The sequence below is a fragment of the Sphaerodactylus townsendi genome, linkage group LG02, assembly GCF_021028975.2.
Source record: "Sphaerodactylus townsendi isolate TG3544 linkage group LG02, MPM_Stown_v2.3, whole genome shotgun sequence".
Lineage (NCBI taxonomy): Eukaryota > Metazoa > Chordata > Lepidosauria > Squamata > Sphaerodactylidae > Sphaerodactylus > Sphaerodactylus townsendi.
The window spans coordinates 104,691,413-104,715,055 of NC_059426.1; the positions used below are offsets into that span (position 1 = coordinate 104,691,413).

Here is a 23,643-nt window from a genome sequence, read left to right on the forward strand (position 1 = left end):
TTAGGGATCCTTAATGTGATGCCCAGATACATCATGGGCCCCTTCCAACACCTTTCCTGGCTCATTCCAAGTGTTTTTCAAAATTGGGCAGGGCCATGTGAGACTTATGCCCAGCAAGGCTTCTGGGAGGAGATTTTATTGGTTGTGCAGATTTTTAAAAATGCTACTATGGCAGCATCTGCCACCATAGCACAAGGACTTTATGACTGGCAATAAGGTGCTACAGCTGTAGGCTCAAAAAGGTTGGGAGTTCCTGCTTGTAACCATTATGCTACACTGGCTTTCATGAGATAGCTGTTGTTGACCAATAGCCAGTAGCTGGGCCTGGGTGAATCTTGCAAGTCATGAGAGAGGAAGTTGTCTGCTGCTTGATCATGGACCTAGCCCCATGACTCCTCCTGTAACAGTCAAAACAGCCTTGGAAAGGGCCCTTTCTCTCCCCGCCCCCCTTGCCATTTATTTAACAGTAATCAGAGCTGGAACCCTGGCAGTACTGTTCTGGTTTTCTCGCAATGATTACTGAGGGCATTTATTTCTTAAAGTTACAGATGGTGTTTGTATTGGTTTTTTTTAATTAAGCCCTATTTTAAAAAAAATAGTTTTCAGATTTTTCTTCAAATCTAGCTTTTCTGGCTTTCATTGGGTGATTCTGTTGAACTGGAGAGCCAGACCAGTTGCATGAGACCAAGTTGCCTGGCGGTTGCTGCTGGCCTTGGCCCCTGTAAGTCCTCTCTGAAAGGCCAAAACAGCCCTAGAGAGGTCCTTATCTCATCTTCCTGCTCTTCACAGATAGAAAGCAAGGCTTGGAGACTGGCAATACATTTGTGGTAGCCTAGCGATGGATAGAAGGCTTAAAAAAAACTGTAGGCACTTCTATCATTTTGGGGTTTTAAATATAGATACATGTTGTTTTTTAAGATTTCAGATTTTTAATGTTTTTTTTCAAGTTCTGTCTTGTCTGTACCTGGTTCCAGTCTCCAGAACCAAGTATCCACAAATCTGGCTACATTAAGAATTACATATAGTGAGAAGTGGAAATCTAGGAGATGCACGGGAAGGATCCCATACTCTCCCTCGTTCGCTTACTGAGGAAACCACCTGCTGAGTGATCCACCTGTCTGTATGGCTGCTACCACAGCTGCTCTCTCCCTTCACCAGTCTACCCTCTTGCAACCAATGCCACTCATTTACCAGTTCCAGTAGTAGGGAGAACTTTACCAGCTTCTTACTTCCTGGCCACTCTGCCACCCCTCAGGTTCAGCCCACCATTCAACTGAAACTGATCTTGGGCCAGTCACTTTCTCTTAGCCCAAATTACCATGTATGGTTGTTAGAAGGATTAAATGGAGAAGCAGTAATGACTGTACACAATCTTGAACTCCTGGAAGAAATGTTGGGTTGGAATAAAAATGGAATAGAAAGATACTTAATTAGAAAAATGTGGGTTCTGTATTTTGATGAGTTTATCAGGTAAGTTGAAAACATTTCTCTCACTAAAATGCATACCATAACATGCCTTAAAGCTTGTCTTGTTACATTCATCCAATACTATCATACAGCTACCCACAGTTTTTCATTCTTTCTCTCTATATATATAGAATATATATATAATTTACTAGATCCAAGCCCGCTTTAAAGGCAGGGTATCAGAATTATTGAAAGAGTCATGTTACCAAGGAACACATGTCCAAAGTCTATCAGATACTCCATATTTGGAAGCAACTATATCAGTGCTAGCAGCTGTAATGCAGAAAACATCTAGAAATTAAATACTGCATCCTCCAAGAGTTTGCAACTAAGCAGTCTCTGGAATTTTGTGGCGAGCTGAGATTTCTAAGTGTGTTATTCACCCACTTCACAATCCCAGATACATTTACAACATCTCCTATTACGCACCATCTCATTCTACTCAAAAATTAAACATTTTCCAGAAACAAATATATACATTGCCTCAGATTTCCTATTGCTCAAGCATTGTAACTGCTTCAGGCTCAATCGTATAACTAATAAACAAATGTATAAACAGGGAACGGAGAGGGAAGAAAGAAGGAAACTACCCTTTTAAATAAAAGACGAAAATGTGATAAATATGGTAAGTATTATACCAAAGGCTTTCCAAAGGCTTTCCAAAGAGCTTCTCTAATCAAAGTTAAATCTGATTTTAAAAATCTGTGTATGAATGTGTGTATGTGTATTCATGTGTGTATGTGTATAATCCCCCACCCCAACAGGTCCAGCTGAACTCGCTTCTTCTTATAACCTTGCCTTTTTCTATACTTCCAAATCTGGGAGCTTGCTTTGAAAATCCTGTTTGAACCTTCAGGGTGTGTAATTTATTATAACTAATTTCCGGTCATTTGGATCCCAGCTCTTGACTCTGGAATATATGGCTTCCTCTGAACCTCCACAGCTTTCTGTTTTTTACAATGAACCATGTTTAATAATCTTTTCAGTCAAACAGCATGGACGCACATGAAATTACTGATCTTTTGAGAGGGAAATCTCCAGAATTTGCAAGGTTGAGGGAATTGAAACTTGGAAGCATAAATAGATACCCTGTTTTGTTGTTCCAGGGATCACCAGTCTGCTTGCCAATGGTGTTTACAGTGCTGCATATCCATTACATGATGTAAGTGCTTTAGAATGTATTTTTATGAATCTGCATGCTGATCCCAAGAACTCTTAATGTGTCAGGTATCAACGGCACAGTCTTAAATTTCTTCGGCTGTCCACAAGCCCAGTTTTCTGCTTTTTTTCCATTGCTTTTTAACAGTTTAAGAATATGTCTGCCAACATTTCACTAGTGTCCTAACACAAAAATAACTTCTCTAGTTTTATATAAAATAGAGTTGTAAAAATGACTCAGCAAATTATTGTGCTTTTGACCTTCTGTTATTAAGGACAGTGAGGCTATTAAGATACATATTTAGTTGTCTGGCACCATGTAGTGAGCTTCCTGATTTAAATCCCCTTGGCATCCTCTTAATATAATGCATTTCAGTGTGCTCAGTTTCTGTTGGAGAAGTGGATTAGTTATGTCTTCTAATTGTGCCTATTCTGAAAATCATAGTAATGTTAATGTAAGGATGGCCCGCTTGTTCATCATACATAAATGAATTGCTTAAAGGTTGCAAACAATTGTATATTTGGGAACCTAATGCATTAATGTATCTGAATAGAAAAAAATCATTAAACATTTTTTCTATTTGTGACGTTTTATTCAATGATATATTGAATCGGTCAATCAGTCTTGCATTTAATGAGAGTTTTACTAACCAGCATGGAAAACACTCTTAAATTGGTGGACTGCTTGAGAGGAAATGTGCTTATTTGTCCTGTTGTAGAACTGGGCATACACTGAATACTGTATGTGGAGTAGGCCTGAGCACAAATTTAAAAATTGGTAAATTTTGGGTTTGGGGTTTTTTTTAACCCAGAAATTGTCGGTAAAGCCAAAATTCATCAGCTTTATTTGGGTATTACTGAAAATATTTGGGTTAAAAAACACGAATCAGAAATTTTTCAGTTCTCCTCCCACTCCATCATTTCCCAAGATCTCATGGGCTTGGGAACTGGGGGGACAGGACTGCCCTCAGCAGTGCATTCCTGCCCCAGAGGGCTTGGAAAACATGTGTGGGGGACATATTCTACATGCAAATGAGGTAGTTCAGTCCTGCATGCAGGATCTGGCTGATCTATCTTCCTCCGATAGCTTTCAAGCCCTGCAGAAAGAAGATCTATCTGATTTCCACCACCCCCTCCCTCCCTCCCTCCCTCCCATTCTTTTCAAGCTCTGCAGGACTTTAAGAACATCGAAGAGGAATAGGTCCTGCATGCACACACAGGATTTACCTGATCTCACCCCCTTCACCCCCCCTTGCCTTTTAAATTAACAGTCATCAACTGCCAGCTCTTTTGTGCTCTCACAAACCCAGCCCAGTAACTAAAAAAACTAAAGGAATTATTGCTGCAGCAGCTTTCATAAGCAAAAACCTACTTCCCCAGATCCTGTTGCCCACAAACACAGAGCAGCTGATCTCCGCTACTGTAGTCTCATGTCTGTAATTCATTCACACCTATTAAGAAAAAGAGTCAGGAATCAACTGCCCTGAAGAGTCTGTATTCTTCAGTACCTCTTGGATCTTTTAGTCATTACTAGCATGTGGTGAGAAAACTAACAGTGGCCCTTTCCCCACTTACCTTAAGCCCTGCACTACTCTCCTCAAGTAGCATGGGGTCCCCCGGCACTCCCCACTACAGGGGCGGCGACAACGCAGCCGCCCTGACGCTGCCGCTCTCACGCCTCCTCAGCACGCGGTATCCCTGGTGCTCCTCCAAACGGCGCCTTTTGATGACCCCGCGCAGAGAGTAGCGCGCAGCAAAGGGTAGCAAAGGTAAGTGGGGAAACGCCCAGTGCTATCCTAACCAGCATTTCATTCTACTCCAAAACTAAACATGTTGGTTATTGCTCTGGAATTGAAACAATTTCTGACTTAGATAGTCTGCATTATGTGTAAGAGTGATATTTAACATACAGAATGCAGATAGCTTTGGTTGTGACATGTTCAAATGAATTTAATTTACTTTTTTTAAAGGGTGACTATGAAGATGAATACGTTGAGGCTAATGACAGAAAAGTAAGTTGATACGGGGGCTCAGCACATTCTCAAGAGTGTGAGCTTCAAGGGGCACTTGTTGGGAGGTGGGCACTTGTCAAGACTTTTAACTTAAGTATCATGGAGAGGCAGTGCCATTTAGAAATGTTGTTTCTAAATGTGTTCCCTCTAGCAGAAAATGCAGCATTGGTGCATGTGATTTGTCAAGAAAGCTCAACCACCATTTGTGCAAGTTGTGCAGCCAGTATTTTGAGAGCACATTGGGCAGTTCCAAATTAGGAGGGAGGCTTGTACCATCAGCAATAGCCAAGTCATAGGACAGGAACACAAGGCATTTTTAGTGGGCTGTAAGGCCAACCTAGGCATTATGGCATGCATGTGGATGCTGGTGCCATTTTAGAGACAAATTCAGCCATTCAAAAATTCCGCATGACCACAGGTGGACCAGGTGATCTTGTTTCCCTCCCCCTGGCACCTTTTCAAATACCAAAAATATCCCCCAACAGCTGTTACAACACTTACAAAGGCATGTGGGGGGGGGGGAGCAAAATCACCTGGTCCCACTGTGACATGGTTCAAATCAGGATTGTGCCCTTGTGGCTTTTTAAAATGGCTGAATTCTTCTCTAAAATGACATTGGCATTTACAGGTCAGACCTGCAGTTGCTATAATGTCTAATTTGGTGCTAAGTCTGCAGTTTTTATGCTGATTCCAGAGTAACTTGTTAAAACATAAGACTGAAGTGAATCCATCCATGAATTGATGAGTAGCACTGAGGTATTCTGGATCCTTCCCTTACTCCTTTTCTTTACTGTCTTTAGGCAAAGGAGCAGCCTTAACAACAGAAGGGAGACTTCCCTTCATCTATACCCTCAGACATAACACTGGGAGTTCTGTAAATGCACTCCAGAGCCTTTTTTGCTTTGAAAAAGCAAACACCTGGGACTCCAGTACAGACAGGAACTGTGGCACTGGATGAGTCTTTCATTCCATTTTTCCAACTTGAGATAACCTCACAAAGTTGCTTTTTGTTCCACTGGGGCCCGTGAGGATCTGTATATTTACTCCAACAGGACAAACAACAGCTCATTGAGGCATTTCATGGCAAAAAAGGTGCCTCCCTAATATTCTTTAGTCTTAACCCAGATTAGAATCCTGTGCCTTCGAGGAAGAAAAAACAGCTTGGGAGCTTAGCTGAGGCACATCAAAAGATGAGAATGAGGCAGGAAAAGGGGAGAAGATATGGGGGTTGTCAGGAGGCGGGAGAAGGAAAATAATGTGGGGAGTGGGTTAGAGAGAAAAGTGGTGTGTCCCCCCACCAGCCAGTGAAGGTTCCGTATGATGCATATGGATCTGGCCCAGCAGCTGACATCATACAACTGTGTGATAGCTTCCTAGGTAGAGGCTGCTGGAATAGGAGGGCAAGCTAAAGAAAGGGCCAAATGAAAAGTAGGTTGACTTTTGGCTGGGAAGGAGAGAAGGAAGCAGGAAAGGGAAATAATGGGGTAGGGGGTAATGAGATCTCCACCCCACAAGCCCTTGCAGATTTTCATTTGTATTTTCACAATGAATAACTGAGTTCTCAATTGTATGTGGCATCCAGTGATAGGGGCAGATGCATTTGGTTATTAACAAACACTATTTGTTATTGTCCTCCCTGAGACACTTTCCACATTGCCTGAGTCCAAGGAATTATAGTTGATTTTAGCGACAACGGTGTGAATCTAGAGAGCTTTGTGATCTTAAAATCTGTTTTGGAGTTCCTTCTCAGGGCGCTGTTTTAAAAGTAGAAAGCTAAAATATGCCATTACTGTAATTCCCAAATTAAAGACAAGAAGTCGTCCTGCTGCATTCAAGAGAGCATTTCTTCTTCCAAAGAATAAACCTAAATTAGGTATTTTTATATGTGATGTCACAGTATTATCTGTCAAGTGAGAGCTGAAAGAAAAGGCAACATCAAATGTTAATTTATTCCCAGTCCTCTTCTGCAGATATGGAGGATAATCACAAAACAGGCCTGGGGAAACATCCAATAACATTTCCCATATACTAACTTGGGCAAGAATAATTGAACATTGCATGTTGGAAATTGCAAAACAAGGCCATAAATTATAAAATATGAAGTAGTCAGATGTTCCTAGAGAACTTTATTTAAGTAGAATTCTGTGTCAGAAAAAAATGTCATGATTCAGTATTGAAATTTAGATTTAAAATTCAGTTTTGTATTCAGTAATTATGGTACAAATTTCAGTTTTGTAAGTAATTATTGTCACATTATTAGATTTGATAAATGCTGTAATAGTGAAATCGTAGAAATTTTAGATTCCTCTTCAACACAGAATACAAAGAACCCTTTTTTTGAAGATTCCTCTGCAACAAAGAACAAAGAATACAGTCAGTATAAACCTGATCTACATTTTTTTCATCTATGTAAATATACACTAAAGACTTGGGGTGTACTGCACATTCAGTGTCGAAGCTGTCTTACACTGAATCAGATTATTGGTTCATCAAGGTCACTATTGTCTACTCAGACAGACAGTGACTAAGGTCTCAGAATGAGATCTTTCATATCCCCTGCTATCTGGTCCTTTTAACTGGAGATGCCAGAGATTGAACCTGAGATTAGATGATTTACCAATGAGTCACAGCCCCTTACAGATAAGATGTATTACCTTATGCAATAGTTAAGCTTCACAGTGATATTATCCTTCTTTTAAAAAGGGAATAAAATCTGAAGATATTAGGAGGAGAACTACATACCAGCAAAAGGACATTGTGCATGTTTATAGCAGCAGAACAAAAGGTTTCATTCTAGGACATCCTGGGGCAAGAAATACAAAAAGGATAACTGGTCATTTTACCAGCTGAACTTACTCCTGGTTATAGGAGAAACTGGTTTTTATTTTATTTAGCTAACATCATAGTCCAAAAAATAATTTTAAAAGATCATTTTGTTCTTCAGGAACTGTAAACCAGTTTATTTGGGCTCACCCTACTCTAATAACTCAGTGAATGATCACCTTCCAAACCTATTAAGTGCTGTCCTGGTGTATATATTGTTGTAAATCATAGAATCAGGGCCTCACATCTCCTTTCTCTCCTCCCTTTATATCTCTCTATTAATCCTCTAGTAAGATTAATACAGAGGTGTCAGTGCGCCAAACATCAAGCGTGCTCAGTACTTAATGCAAATGCAATGGTGGATTAAAGAACATAAAACCACTAAATAATGATATCAGACCACAGAGTGAACTCTATGGTTGAGAGCAAGAAGAAACTCCTTTCATGCAGCTTTCTATTTCATTTTAACTTTGTTTTACAGCTCCTGTGTGAAGAATGGGCAAACTATGGAGTTTTTTACAAGTACCAGCCAATTGACCTAGTGAGGTAAGAAGGATCTAAAATTCAGTTCAAATCTCATTTATTAAACCCGTGACACTACCCTGCCCCATCCCATGTTAGTGTTTAAGTTTGGGTTTACATGTGTGTTGCCATTGCAGGGCCACAGTTATCTTCCTTATTTATTTAAAATATTTATATGCTGCCATTTTTCAGTGAACATCAAAACATTAAAACATTTCAATATTAAAACATTTGAGACAGTGAAATAGCATTTAAAATAAAATATGCATAAAATAGTTAATTTAATTCAATAAAACATACAAACACACATAAGAATACAACCAGGGGAAAAGGCCAATAACAGTAAGTGCGGGAATGCTATACAAACAAAAAAGTCTTCAACTGCTAGCAGAAAACAACAGTAGAGAGAGACAGATGAATCTCCTTGGATAGAAAGTTCCAAAGTTGACCAAAAATGCCCTTTCTTGAATTGCCACCCATATAGCCTCTGATGGTGGGGGCACCTGGAGAGCCTCCAGAGAAGAAGAAGAAGAGTTGGATTTATATCACCCTTTCTCTCCTATAGGAGACTCAAAGGGGCTTACAAACTCCTTTCCCTTCCCCCTTCACAACAAACACCCTGTGAGGTAGGTGGGGCTGAGAGAGCTCCGAAGAACGGTGACTAGCCCAAGGTCATCCAGCTGATGTGTGTTGGAGTGTACAGGCTAATCTAAATTCCCCAGATAAGCCTCCACAGCTCAGGCGGCAGAGTGGGAATCAAACCCGGTTGCTCCAGATTAGAGTATACCTGCTCTTAACCACTACGCCACTGCTGCTCCTGATTGGAGGAAGTGAGACTGGAGTAGATTCTTATTTATTTATTTGTAAGTATTTATACCTTGCCTCAAATTAACATCTCTAGGCAGCTTACATAAGTTAAAAACAATTTTAAAAATCACCATAAAAACATCATCAATAAAATTTTAAAAATCACCATAAAAACATCATCAATAAAATATAACCATTAAAACTACAATTAAAATAGCTTAAAAAAACCCCAACCCTGATTCCCCACCCCAACCCATAGACCAGCAGCTGTAAAAGGGGATTTACAGGGAGGCTAACCAAATATGCATGGCGAATCTTTAAGAGGAAACTATTCCAGAGCCTGGGGGCAATCATGGAGAAACCCCTCCCATGTGCACTCGCCCACTGCACCTTGGCAGGGGGAGTTACCACCAGGAGTGCCTTCCCCTCTGACCTCAGTGGCCATGCAGGCATACCTTCAGGTAAGCAGAGCCCAAACCATTTTGGGCTTTGTACATCACCATCAACACCTTGAATTGGACCCGAGAGAGAATCAGGACCTAGTGCAGTCCCTTAAGAACAAGCAATTTGTCCATGTCCTTGGACCTCAAAAACTAAAATTGATCTAATAAAACTGGACCAGATGGTGCTCCAGACACTTCCACAGTATGCTGTTCAACAGTGGAGTCCAATCCCATGCAGATCTGATCAACTTTATCCCATAAGAGCACAGCAAAATCATCATGACAGGTACCAGGGTTTACCCCAGCCGCAGTCCTCCAAATGGAGGTCAGCAAGCCATCAGACGCCCTAAATAACTCTGCTGGTCAGCTACATGTGAACACAATGAGGGTGGAGAAATACACCTTCTTCACCACATCACAACTACTTGGTTGTGAGATAATGGGTGAGAGGTAATGGTGAGAGATAATGGGCTCTCACCAGGTTCCGGTCAGATCCACAACACAATTTCCACCACTTCAAGACGTCACCCCTCCTGCTTCACAGAGCATGTTCAGCTTCACAGCAAGTTTTATGTACTGCTGCGTGGAACATTTATGAGTCCTCTGCTTAAAGGGGGTACCTTGTTTACCGATAAGGAAATAGCATGCCAGCATTCGCAAACAATGGTGGAGTTAGCCAAGTTTTTTTTTCAATCGCTATGAGGACTCAAAAATGCATTACTCTGTAACTTTTAACATTCAATGCCATTCTATCACTGGAGTGAGGGATCATGTCAAGAGTGGACATGTCAATGGCTCTCCAGATCTCATCATCCCAAAGGGAGACCAAGACCTTGACAGAAGAGCCGGCCATTTCACCAGAAAAATCCCCCAGTGCTCTCAGGAATCCTTGTGATTCCATTCTCCTCCAGGAGTGTGCCATCTTAATTGAGAGTAGATGGTTCTTCTGAGAGTAGGTGATCCCAAGCCATAGAGGGTGTTAAATGTCAAGAAAAGCACCTTGGATTGAGCCAAGAAGCAAATTGCAAACCAGAGTAGATGGAACAAGACTGGAGGGATGTGGTACCTATGACTCCAGTCAGCATTCTAGACACAGCATTCTGAACCAACAGTAGCTTCCAAATAGTCTTCAAGGGCAGCCCTGTGTACAGTACATTACAGTAATCTAATGTAGATATTATCAGGACGTGCAACACATGGCAAGATGTTTTCTGCCCAGGAAAGATTGCAGCTGGCTCACCATCAAAACTGGTGGAAGCCACTGGCCACTGCTGCCTTCTGTTTACCTAACAGAGTCCTGGAAGATTGCCTGGGAAGCACTGTGCATTTACAACATAAAGCTGTGTCTTTGTTGTCTTCTGTATTGCTGATATTAGGCAAACCTGTCCTTTCCTACATGTTCCAGTTGTGCTTAATTCCCCGCCCCCTTCAGTTTCTACTGAAGTTTCTGCCTTGTTTCTTTGCTCCCTCCATGCTGCTTCACTGCTAACTGCAGTGCAGAAATTGACTTTTAATGAAATGGAAAGTGAAGTAAACCAAAGAAGGACAAAAGATGACAGGTGACAGCTTTATTGTCCGGTGAACCCCCTACGCGTTTCATTGAACAAGCTTCATCAGGAGGATCAGACTTCTCTTGTGCTGACTCAGCTTCAGGACAAAGGAACTCTGATCCCCTGATGAAACTTGCCCAGCAAAATGCACAGAGCAGCTTACAAGACAGTAAAGCTGTCATCTTGCATCCCCCCACCCCAATGTAGCCCTATTTTCCTTTCACTTCTGGAAAATGAAGCAACCCTTTTTTCGCATACCCATTCCCTCTTCCCCATTTTTTCATCCCTTGCTTCTTTTTGTAACATGGAGACACCCTGGAGCTGACCCACTGTTTAAGTAGCGTAAACAACAGGACGAAGCAAAAGCACAAAATGGGAGGAGAAACCATAGCTGTTTTCTCTGGCTTTTAATAATTGGATTCAGATTTGAAGAGCAGATCTGTAAGCCTGGCAACCTTAGCTTTGTCTCCAGCCTGAGATAACTGGGTTGGGGGCAGCCACTGTTCTACAAATCCATTCTCTATTTCAGTGGCTTCTGTAGATGTGAATTTTTTTTTATTTCTGTGTTCGCTGCTCCTTCTTCTTCCCACAATTTCATTTAGCACTGCTGTAGTCCATAATTGGTTATTACAGCTGGAATATATTTTAGCAGTTCACTTATCGGAAGCTTCACTGAAAAAAATCAGTGATGGTATTTTTCCCCCCTCTAAACTCCCACTTCATTCTTTCTGTGACTGTCAGACATTCTCAATCTACTGAAATGTTATATATCTGACATTCATTTGTTCAAAGAAAAGCAAGACTTTGGCCCTTTGCTTAACATCTGACTCATTTATTGTTCTGGCAAACAGATCTTACAGGGTAAGTGTACTAATAGGAAGACAAGCAAGTAAGCATATGAGGACATCTTCAAATGGGAGTCCTATAGTTATTAAGGGAGCTATCAAGACAGAAGGGCAGGGATGGTTGGCTGACATGGTGCTTCCAGTCCTGGATCAGTTCCAAGGAGAGTGCAAAATAGAATCCTCCAAGGGGAAATACATTCAGCTAATTAACAGGGCTTATTTTCCGCTTCAAACTCAACCCTGCTGCGATCCATAGGTTTAGCCTTGAAATAGTAAACATCACAATGTTTTTCTTCTGCCATGTATTTCAGGAAGTACTTTGGTGAGAAGATTGGATTGTATTTTGCCTGGCTGGGAGTTTATACACAAATGCTCATTCCAGCTTCCATCGTAGGGATTATCGTGTTCCTGTATGGTTGTGCAACAATGAATGAGAATATACCAAGGTAAACATAGACATACATGGGCCTCATTCCCCATATGTTTCAAAGTTCAATCTGTGCTGTGAGAAAGGTTTAATCACACTAGATTTACAAGCCTCAAGTTTAGGACTGCAACCACTATCTTGGTACAACCTATGCCACCACTTCAGTTCAAATGTTATACAATCTTAATTGTCAAATGATTTTTTTTTGCAATTTTGAGGTTTTCTTTATATTCTAGCTATCACAGATGCATACCTAGACCCAAAAATTGTCTTTCACATTAATAGAGCTGTTGAGTCATCTCAGGTAGCCTACATAAGCCCTGGTCCCTGCCTTGTGGAATTCACTACCATCTTCTGTTAGGGCCCTGTGATACCTTGAGGAGTTCCATAGGGTCTGCAAAACACATTGTTCCACTCGGCCTTTGGGGGGGAGAACAGCCATAGAAAGGATGTCACACCTGTTGTTTAATTGACACCTTGTAATTGTCATCTTGATAAATAAATAATTAAAATTAAAAAATAAATAAGTAAATAAATAAGATCTACTGCATGCAATAAAAGGAAAACTATAATTTTCCTTCTATAATTTGATATAACGCAACGGAAATATAACCTATCCACAGTAAAGCAGATATTTTCATTACCATCCTCTGAATGCACAAGAACGGTACCTGAATTTAGGCTGCCCTTGGTAAAGATATCAGTTTACCTATTTTAGATCTCTCACAAGTCACTGTTCAGTGTGGCTATGTTTTAAACTTTCAGATGGTTAATTGAATACAGGTCAGTTGAACACAGATCCATACAAGTTATCTATGGTAGAATGAAATTATTAGCCCAGTGCTGCAAAGTAGCACAATTATATTTTATGATAGATGTTTAGTTTTATTCACGTTTGGCTAATGGAATTTATATGGATTATCAAAACAAAAATACTGTATAAATAGAGCTTTAAAAATGTGCCAATGCAGTGCAGAACTTACTATGACATATTAGCAGAAGTAACCATAATGTGGAGCTTGGGACATAAGAACCACAAGCAGAACTATTGCCTCCTTTTTCATGCTGCACACATGCCCATCAAGGAACTATCCTAAATGTTATGTAACAGCATGTAGGGCTGTAACTGGAGAGAGCGATACATAGAAATTGCAGTCATTTTCCAATTTACTAAGGTGTTTTTGACAGAAGAGGGATGAGTTGTATCCCTCCCTCCCCAAATCCAAAAGCTGTTCTGCATACAGCTCAGAATGATGTGGGGAGATTTTTGGAACAAAAAAATTCTGTCTACAGATCAGTGGATATACATTTGAATTCTCAGATGGTCGAATGTACATGAAGGAGAGGGCTATATATCAAGTCTTTTTACAATATATCTTGAACATTTTTAAGGATGACTGAAGCTCCCTTATAGTACTAGTTTTCTCTGGCTGGTAGTATAGGTATGCACTTGAAAATTTTTCTGTATGGTTCACATTTCAGGATGGGTATACGTAATAGTATTCAGATTATTTGGTTCCCCAGTACCATTTCGGTACTATTCCCTGGGGTGGGGGCGTCCAGAGCAGTTCTCCCCGGGTGCCATTTCCCTCCAATACGCCTCTGTTTTGGAGTGAGCCTTTAGTTCTGGGAGAATATGGTTTCTCAGTGATTGTGAGGGAAAATAACTAGATTCGTCTCTTTTCACCCTCAATTTGGGGCTGCTCATTATAACAAACACTATAGTGTTTGTTAAAGCTACCAAACTGGAACCACTTCAACTACATGTAAGAGGATTCACTGGAGTCCCCCCCCATGTGTGGTTGTGTATGAAATGTGCCCAAGAAAGAGGATAAAATAAGGTGGAGGGCCCAAAGGGGGATGGTGCAAAGCAAGGGAAAGAAGGCAACAGACATTGTAGAAACCTGAGCAGGGATGAGAGGCTGGAGGAAGTGGATGAGGGGAGTGGAAGGGGAACTATGAAAGTTAGTGCTTTTTAAGGCCAGCTGGGAAAAAGGGAGAAAGAAACTGTTTTGAAGGGTGGAAGACAGAAACAGCAAGTTGGGGGAGCATTACAGTCAGGTCTTACTCAGGGCTGGTCAGGGAAAGGGAAGAAGGGAGACAGAGGCAAGGTAACATCCAGAGCTTGTGACCTGGAGGAAAAAATAACTGGAAAGTAGCAGCGTGGCTTGGGTGTTACATTGAACTAGGCAGAGAGAAGACAGGGATCGGCTAAAAATAAAGGTTGTAAGGTGGTGTTAAGTAGGAACGAGAAGGTGGTGCAGGGATACTCAGGAGTTAGTGTTAGCCTGTCCTTGTTTGATTGTCCTGTTGGATTAAACTGATGTCTTTTCTTGAATACTGGAGAGTGGATTTTGATAGTCATCAGCCTCTAGTCAATTGGGTTATTATTTCTGCAGTGGTCTCAGTGGTCACAAGATAAGCCTCTGGCAAGCCTTTTGTCTATGTGATACTATGCATTATGATCTGCATTGGTTGACCTGTTTTAGCATGCAGTACTGCTGACCCAATGGGATGGCATCTGCACAGTGCTGCTACACTCATGTCTATTTAACCTGTCTTGCTAATAAAGCAGAGGGATTCAGGTTTGACCAATTAAAGCATCACAGTAAGCAGTGCTGGAGAAAAAAAATTATCTGTGTGAAAAGCTGGGCTAGCTGCTGCCAGTCAGAGCTGACAATATTGAGTTAGATGGAACAATTGTCTGACTTTATATGGTCAGAATTGTACCAGAGTCATAGCCGCAAATAATCAGAGGCAGGATGTTAACATCTGTGAAAAAGGAAGTCATGATTCTTCTCTTACCTTGCATGTTTGGTGCAATAAAATGTTGCCAAAGTTAGCAATGTAATTTGGAATCTGAAATAATTGCTTCAATGAAAGGAAGATAGAATAGATCAGGCAAATGAATCTGCATTTCTAAGGGGGGGTGCACAAAAGATAAAATCCAAGTCTGACAATTATTATTATTATTGATTTAATTATTTAATGTATTCATCTTACTCTTTTCACTTACTTTCAGCATGGAGATGTGTGACCAGAAAATCAATATCACCATGTGTCCCTTATGTGATAGGACATGCAGCTACTGGAAAATGAGCTCTGCTTGTGACACTGCTCGGGCAAGCCATCTATTTGATAATCCAGCAACTGTCTTCTTCTCTGTCTTTATGGCTCTTTGGGGTAAGAAGTTTGTGCAACATGGATTCAGGATTTGTTTGGGAGGGCTTTTAAATTTGCTTACATGCAGAAGGAAATGAACAGAGGATAAATCACTATTTTTTATAGTTCTACAGTTAATTATCTGTAGCTCTTTTTTCCTTTCCCATAAAACTGTCAGCCTTATATTTATGTTCTGAAGTGAAGGTTAAAATACAGAAAACTGCTTGAATGAATATAAAATGAAGCATTTGTCATAAAAGTGCTGCATGGCATATATAGATAGTATTAAATGGACTGCATAGCTTGCCAACAAAATCTATTTGTAGACTTGGCCTCCAAATTAGACCACTGCAAAGAAAATTTATTGAGGGTTTTTCTTCAAGAAATCATCTCAGCATAAAGCAAGACTGAATCATAGCTGTGCTTCTAAGTGCATTAGTGCTATCAGTACTGCTGTTTCTGCTTCTCAAGGTGTTTTATTTTTGAGGGATATCCAGCATTTGCAAAGACTGTTCTCAGAGCAGCATTCTCTGTAGTGCCACAAAATTCCTCTTGAAAATAAATTATACAAAGCCCAAACCAGCTACATTTTGTTTTCAAACCAGCTACATGTTCTTGTTTTGAAAAGGAAACAGTATGAACACAACTAACCTACTACTTCCAGCCACTGATACAAAAGGTGTGTTCATTGAGCATTCACTGTTCAATAACACAATATAGGAAGGGGAAATTGTGTTCACATACTTCTGACTCTCTTATCACATGAGATCATTTTCTTTCTCTAAAAATGAGATAACAGAAGATGCGAACAGAAAAATAAGGATCTGTCTGTTTTTCATATAAGACACAATATACATGTGCTTGTCTTTTTCTTCCACAGCTGTTTAGGAAAAAATATGTATGAAGCAGTCTTCTCTTGCCATTCATGGTCTTCCATTTCAGATATATGAATATTCTTTCAGTTTTAATTATATCTTTAAAATGTAGCTTCAAAGAGCAACAGAGCACCATCCCTTAAGTTATTTCTCACTAATACCTCCAGAACACACTGCAAATATTACTTGTATTCTAGATTACATGGGCCATCTATAAACTAAACTTTATGGCTTAGATCTTGACTGAAGTGAATTAGAAACCATACATTGTACTTTTCCAGAACTGTGTTTGTCTGATGCACCAAAAACAAACACATGGCCTATGTCAACTTCAAGACAAGCAGAAGCTAGTGTTGTTGACTGTTTGGCTCCTCTGTTGGCAACTGGATTGTGTTGTATAGTATGCTGCCTGCTTGACATTATACAGTATTTATTTCCATACTGTTTCTGCACCAGGATATTGAATTGCATGTTCCAATTTCACAGCAATTCCTCAGTTATAGATTTATGATCAGGTTTCTGGTAGGCATTATAAAGATTTGTGTGCTTTTAGCGATGACTCTGAAGAAGTGAAAAAAAAAGGAATATGTCAAAGAGGTCCAAAACTGTAAGTGCATCTGAGCCAAATCTGGTATGAGGGCAATAGACTAATTGCAGATATTGCAAACAGTATTCTAGTTGTACATCTCTAAAAGACTTAATTACCTCACCATGTTTAACAGCTATGTGAATGAGTTTATAGCAAATTTGGCCCATGGCAGCCACATGGAAGATTTGCCTGCAACTTTAATATTAGGCCCTTTCCGCACGGGCGGTTTATGGCGGCCTGGGGACGGCAAAAACGGCGTCCCCAGGGAGCCATTCGCACAGGGGGCGCAGCTGCTGCACAGCCGCGCCGCCCTCGTGCCACCCGACCGGCGCGAAGCCGGCGTTTCCCAACCTCGCTTGGCAAGCGAGGTTTTTGGGAAACACTGGCTTCCAGGCGCCTTCCCTCCCCCCCCCCCCGACTGGGCGACTCACCTGTCCTGCGGCCCTCCGTCGCATCGCCGAGGCCTGGGGAGACGCCCCCTTTGCCCTGCGACCCTGGAGCGGTCACGCAGGGCAGGGGGCGTGTCCCCTGGCCTCGGCGACGTGCCAGAGGGCCGCAGGACAGGTGAGTCGCCCTGACGATGGCGCAGCTCTGCGCCGTCGTCCCTGCCATTTCTGGGACCGTCCATGCAAACGGTCCCAGAGGGGTCAGGTCGGCGTGGATTGCGCTGACCCGACCCCTTCCGCCTCCGTGCGGAAACGGCCATAGAGTTGCCCCACTGTGTCAGTATTACATATGTAAGTAGGTCAAATTTCTGTGCTGACCCAATTTCTTTCTAGATTATTCTGGTAGTCTGAATTGTAAGGCAGTATGCCTTTTGGTCACATAGATGGTATGAGCCCAATGTGTGCCAGTCAGAGATGGAATGAAATTAAGCTTTTCTTATTTGAGCCCATATTGAGTAAACTGAATTTGGACAGGGTTCTTGCTGGATATTTTACTGCTGCCATTAAAAACGCCATATAATAGACCCTTAAATGAGTCCATTGGTGTGTAGTCTGCTAACAAAGGATTCATTTCATGTATCTGAGGAAGTGGGCTCTAGTCTTTGAAAATTTACATTAGAATAAAAATTTGTTAGTTAAAGAGCCACAAGACTGGTTTTGTTTATATTGTTCAGTCGGGTTTTTAGCACAACATGTTGCCATTGTAAAAAAAATCAGAGCATTACTATGCACGAAAAATAATGAAATACAATATAGTGTCCAACTTGCTTGGTAAACTGAGAATTCATGTTTCTGGTGTTGTAGAATAAATTTTCCCATGGGAAGAAGGTTTTTTTCAGCTTATAGTATACCTAGATATATCTTTTGTGTTCCAGGAGCATCTGGGAAGAAATCTTTTACATTAGAAAAGGAAGCAATAGCATACAATTGGATTAATAAGAAATATTTGTGTAGAAAGGTTTATACTTGAAATAATTATTCTTACCAGTCCCAACTCTTCATCTATATATATAAAAAGCTAACAGTGTTAGTCACGCCCTAACGCTGAAACAGCTGGACGGATCACCCCCAAATTTTCACATGACGTCCCTCCCTGTTCTGGGCAGGTAATCGGACCTTCAAATCGCCGAAAGTCCATACCTGAGCCAGGTAAAACATCTTTTTCCTGGTGCACCAGGCCATGAAGCTGGCTGTGTTTAACTGTCACCCTTAGAATGTTCGTGCAGCATGTCTGTGGCCTGAGGCCTTGGTATGAGGGCTTAGAATGTTCATGAAGATGAGCAGTGAAAACAGTAAATAGGTAATACTTCCTCCTTCTCTCTTCATTCTTGCATTCACGCTGTTAGGAAATATAGTATAATCCAGGCCTGGACAAACTTTCTGCCTACCTAGGAGCCAGCTCAAAAACTAAAGAGCCCAGAGTCATCCAAACCAAATACATTTTTTCCTCTACCATATTAAGCAGATTTAATTTTACTGTAAATTATGCATCTGGAGCTTCTCAGCCATCAAGTTCTCTACAATCTCCCCACACCCAACTAACAAACCCATCCAAAGGGAAGGACTCAACCGCTTGGAGTGGCTCAGGGTCGTGCCAGTGGATTTTCCCTCCCAGGGGCACTTGCCCCAGCGGAGGAGTGGATCTGCCAGCAGGCAGGTGCTGTGGCCTTCCATGGCAATGGAACGTGACACTGAATGCCACACCAGCATTCCTGAACCCTGCCAGCATAGTGAGGGCGGTGTAGAGGCATGGCCAGGAGAGAAGGCACCACTAGTCAGCTTCCACTCAGCCATTGCCTTTGTTATGCTGGCAGCCATGTGAGACCACTTTTACCCCAATCTTTTCTGGAAGCTGATTTTGAGTCACCTTTTTCCATGCATGTAATGTTTCTGTTGGTTTTCTTTGTTTCACCAACCTCTTTGTGATGATGGAGACCACCTCTTTGTCCCACCCACCTCTTTTTGATGATTGGGCTATTGTCTTCATCAAACTACTCACTCCCCTCTCCTAACCTGCCCTGAAAACAAGTGGTTTCATATTTTGTATTTTTGTATAAAAATACTCTAAAATATTGATATATCAATGTAAACATGCACAGAAAATTAAAGGGGGGGTGCTGTGACGTCACCAGTGAATTATCTGATGATGCCCACATCCTCTTTTGAAAGTCCTGATTATTTAAGGCACATGCAGAAGAAAATAAACTGATTCCACAACTGTGAAAATGCAGAGAGAGGACAGACATGTGGTAGAGCCATGCCCAAACCCATTCTGATGCTTGAGGATCAACTGCCAAGAAAATCAGGAGTAAGTCAGGTTTGCAGAAAGGCCCCAAGTGTGAACATATCTGGGAGGTTATATTGACAAAGGAATATTCAAAAACATGTCACCTAAAAGCCAAATGCCTTTTTGTGACTTCCTTTTGGAGTCTGTGACCTAAATATGGTAACCAGTTGAACTAGGTGTAGTTTATCAGATGCAATGGTAGCAGAGAAGTAAACATTCTTTACTAGTATCAGCACCATTCATAGGTCTCCAAATAGGATCTGTAGTATGCTGTGTCATGTACAACATGAGAATTCCACCAAATCAGCCTCTTTAGATTCCTCAAGCCTGATAAGAATTATGAGGCTGTAACCCTTCTAAAAGTGGGAAGAGGATATCATGGATCAACTGTATCAAATGCCTATTGGAGCCAATAATTTTATGCTCCTACCCAGGGCGCAACAATTACTTCTAAGGTTCTTAAAACGCTTTTGTAAAATGTGTTTGTGCTTTCAGTTTCCCCTACATATATCCTGCCAATGTTTGGAAGGATACATCATCTCTTCCCCACAAACATCTTCCAGTTTTCCAGCAGACTCTGGTCCTGTGTTTTACAACTTTTCTCTGAAACCAAGAGTGCTAAAAATATTTCCTAGTGTTATTTTTTGTTTCTTTAATGAAAGCCAAGATTCTCAAGATTAGACATTTCCCACATTTTACATCTTTTCTACAGAATCATGTGCTAAAAATATTTCCTCATATTGTTGTTTGTTTCTTTAATGAAAGCTGAGATTCTCAGGATTAAGCATTTGCTACCCAATTTTGTTTGTTGACATAAATATACTTCGACATTTTGACCCCTTTCTTCTTCCCTTGTATTCCTCATCCCAGTGACAGCAAAAAAAATTCTCTCAGAGCTCTGCATGTTTGGTTTTCACTTCATGCTAATCATGGTCTGTATTTCCCAGCCTTCCCCAAACAAGTTCATGGGTCCATTCACATATGCATAGAGCTAAGTGTTTCTATCTTGCAAAAAATGGGAGCAAAATACTCCTTTAGTCATGTCATCTCCAAGCCTTTTAAACATGGTGGGCTCCAGATCCATTTTAGACCACCTTCACCATCAAGGAGTTTCTTCCCTTTATTTTCTGATACATAGAGAAGACACCATCTTATTAAGTTACACTGGAAATAATGGTTTTTAATTGAATGTTTTAATTTAGTATTTATATTGTAATGTGTTGTAAATCATTGTTGGACAATGCCTCAGGCCTGGCCTAGTGGGGGTGTGGGGTGGGGTTATAAATGGAATAAAATAAATAAACAAGTGTGCAGAGTACTACTACAGATTAATAGAACTAAATAAAACATATATAGAAATTGTTTGTGTTAAAAACAATTGGCAAACTTCCATTGTTGCTGCATTATTTAGATTTGCAGAGACCTTGTGTGGTTCTTCCAATTTTCCCTGTCTCCAGAGGTTTGGTGTAGACCACAGTACAGCTTGTTGATCACATCTATTAACAGTCACTTCAGACCAATTCTCATGGGATTACATGTTCTCAGTAAGCTTGAGTCTTTCCCAATTACTTATTTACAGTAGAGTGTTGGGCTGTTCCCAGTATTCAAAGGCATGTTTGGTGAATTGGTGTACACAAGCTGTACTTGTTCCGACGTGAGATTTGTCATTGTGTTGTTCCTCTCATACAGTTTCTATACTGAACATGACATTATGACTAATGATCTCTTCTGGATTCTTTTCCAACTATCAACATAAACTATTTTGGCTCTATAACTCTTTTTGTAACTTTTAAAAAGTCTGGCTATCGGGTGCTTTTATTGTATTCAAATTAGGCTGATGTTAAAATGCCGTTAGAATGTTATGTTAATATGCTGCATTGTAAAAGTATTTCTTAGTATCAGTGTTTGAGGTGCTAATATACATGCGGTTGAAGGTAGAGATTACTGTTACCTAAATAGGTGGTCTGCCTTCTAATAATAAGTTTACGGGAATTTGAGGACAGAATGTGCCTTAACAAAAGGAAGGCAACAGCAGGATTCTCTACCAAAGTATACCAGGATCCTTCTTTAGGAGATTAAAGACCCAGGCATAACAAGGAGAACTGTGACTAAAAATTTGAAAGATCAAATTTTACGAACAAACAAACAAGGGAGTTGTAATCATACAGAGCCTAAGAGATAAAGAGCGGGAGTGGAAGTTGTAGAGAGGGAATTGGTTCAGGGTGATACGTTACTTGTCCAGAAGACCAAGGAGCAGTGCAGGACTAGCATGTATTAAAGTGAAGAGAAAAAGACGATGTTGGGTATATGGATAAGACCACCACCTAATGTATAAATATTTATCCAGAGTCAATGATGATGAGTGTGCCTCATGGGAATAATATGTTGATGAGATTATCAGAGTGTGATGTGTGTTCCCAGCAGACTCTGATCCTAACAAAAAGACACATTAAGCAGTTGGGTCAGGATGTGAATCCAGTTCCATAGGCAATGGCTTCAAGGTGGAGCAAAATGTTCATGGCCTTCTCTATTGAGGGATGGGTACTGTAGGGATATTTTAATAACAGCCCTAACAAGGGTTATTTTAAGAGGGGAAAGGTGACATCAGTCCTGATGAGATCAGTAGCTTCTGAAGGAGACTCATTGTTCTACAGCTTGCATTCCATTAAGGGTGTGGGAAGGAATGACAAGGTTAGTTTTTTTTGTCGGCCCTCTTTAGATGTCAGCTGTCTTCTGTTTGGATTCCATTTTGCCCCCTTCCTTTGCTACTTATTTAAAATCTGTTTTGCACCTATCTCATTCTTCTACCCTATCATAATAGGTTTTTAAAAATACTTTCACTACATACTATTTCTTGCTGTGATGTCACATTTTACACTAAGATCCAATTAAAGTGCAGGGCAATGAGTGAGGTGCCTATAGGCTCTTTCCCCATGGATGTACTTCACCGACCGGATGTCTTTTAGCATGATGGTTATCCTCATAGTGTGATCAACCCCACCAGATACGCTTCACTTGCCTCCTGCAGTGCCACCAAACTCTGAAAGCACAATTCAGTCTTAAAGTCCTGCACAATCTTGTATAATGACCACTGGAAAAGCAGCTTGTGAATCAGCAACTCAGACAATTTCTGGTACTGGTGGATTTCCCTCAGGGTCATGTTCCCTTCACAGTAGAGGTTCAAGCTTCTTTATGCCTCTGTTGGTAGGAGTGCTGTTCGAGGTGGTTTTGATGTCCAGTTGTTTGCAAGGCACCTGCCTGCCAGTAAGCTTGCAAGCCATTTGCTTCATTCAGGCCATCTTCCTACACTTGGTACAGGCTACTGGACAAGGACTATATTTACCTGTAATTCCTTTATGCAGGCCTTGAAGTTGTTGCACATATTCACTAGATCGTGGACTTTACAGTTTTTAGCATGAGTGCAAATGTGGGATAGCTTCAAAATCCACATGGAAATACTAATAAAATGGGCTAGGCTGTCCTGACAAAAATGCACATTTTGATTTTGAAAAATGAGGATCTCTAGAGAGAAAGGCTGTTTCCACACAGGCGGAATACAGCATCCCAGGGATGCTAAAAACAGCGTCCCTAGGGAGGGGTTCGCACGGCCACCACCGCTGCATCACAGCAGCAGTGGCCTCCCAACCCCCGAGCGGCGCGAAGCCGCTGTTTCCGAAACAGTGGCTTCCAAATGCTGCTGTGCAAACGGCAGCAGCTGGAAGGCGCCATTCCCCCCCCTTTCCCGAACGCCTACCTTGTCTCCTGGCTTCCGGCTTGTCGCAGAGGCCAAGGGACGCGCCCCCCTGGCCTGCGACTCCAGAGCCATCGCTCCAGGCTGCGGGGGCGTGTCCCCTAGCTTCTGCAACGAGCTAGAAGCCAGGAGACAAGGTAGGCATTCGGTGACGGCGCAGCCTGTGCGAAGGCTGCACCGCCGCCTGCCACCCTCCCGGGACCATCCATTCGAACGGTCCCAGGGGGGTGCATCGGCATTGTTTATGCCAACGCACCCCCACACCATTGTGATGCGGAAAGGGCCAAAGAGATTGAACCAGTCCAAAATGCTAATACCATGTTAGTTTGATTTCATTTCCATTCTGTCCCTACATACCCCTTTATTAAATTATTTGTATTCACAGCAATCCTGTAAGGTGGGTTAGGCAGAGAAGCTATGATAAGTGAAAGTGCACCCAGTGAGTACCATTGTTAGACTTGTATCCTGTGTGGTGACAC

The 23,643-nt window shown here is 41.3% G+C and overlaps 1 protein-coding gene across 8 annotated transcripts in view; it reads left to right on the forward strand.

The window, feature by feature from the left end:
* The window catches only part of ANO1 (anoctamin 1), a 197,976-nt gene that overhangs the window by 131,774 nt on the left and 42,559 nt on the right, over window positions 1–23,643 (forward strand). For 6 of the 8 annotated variants that reach the window (XM_048486382.1, XM_048486381.1, XM_048486384.1 and 3 more), the window contains 6 exons: window positions 2,027–2,092; window positions 2,574–2,629; window positions 4,596–4,637; window positions 7,942–8,006; window positions 11,939–12,073; window positions 15,077–15,237. In XM_048486382.1, coding sequence (XP_048342339.1) covers window positions 2,027–2,092; window positions 2,574–2,629; window positions 4,596–4,637; window positions 7,942–8,006; window positions 11,939–12,073; window positions 15,077–15,237 — 525 coding nt within the window. The remainder of the gene's footprint in view (window positions 1–2,026; window positions 2,093–2,573; window positions 2,630–4,595; window positions 4,638–7,941; window positions 8,007–11,938; window positions 12,074–15,076; window positions 15,238–23,643) is intronic. The other 2 variants (XM_048486383.1, XM_048486388.1) reach the window with 1 other exon arrangement.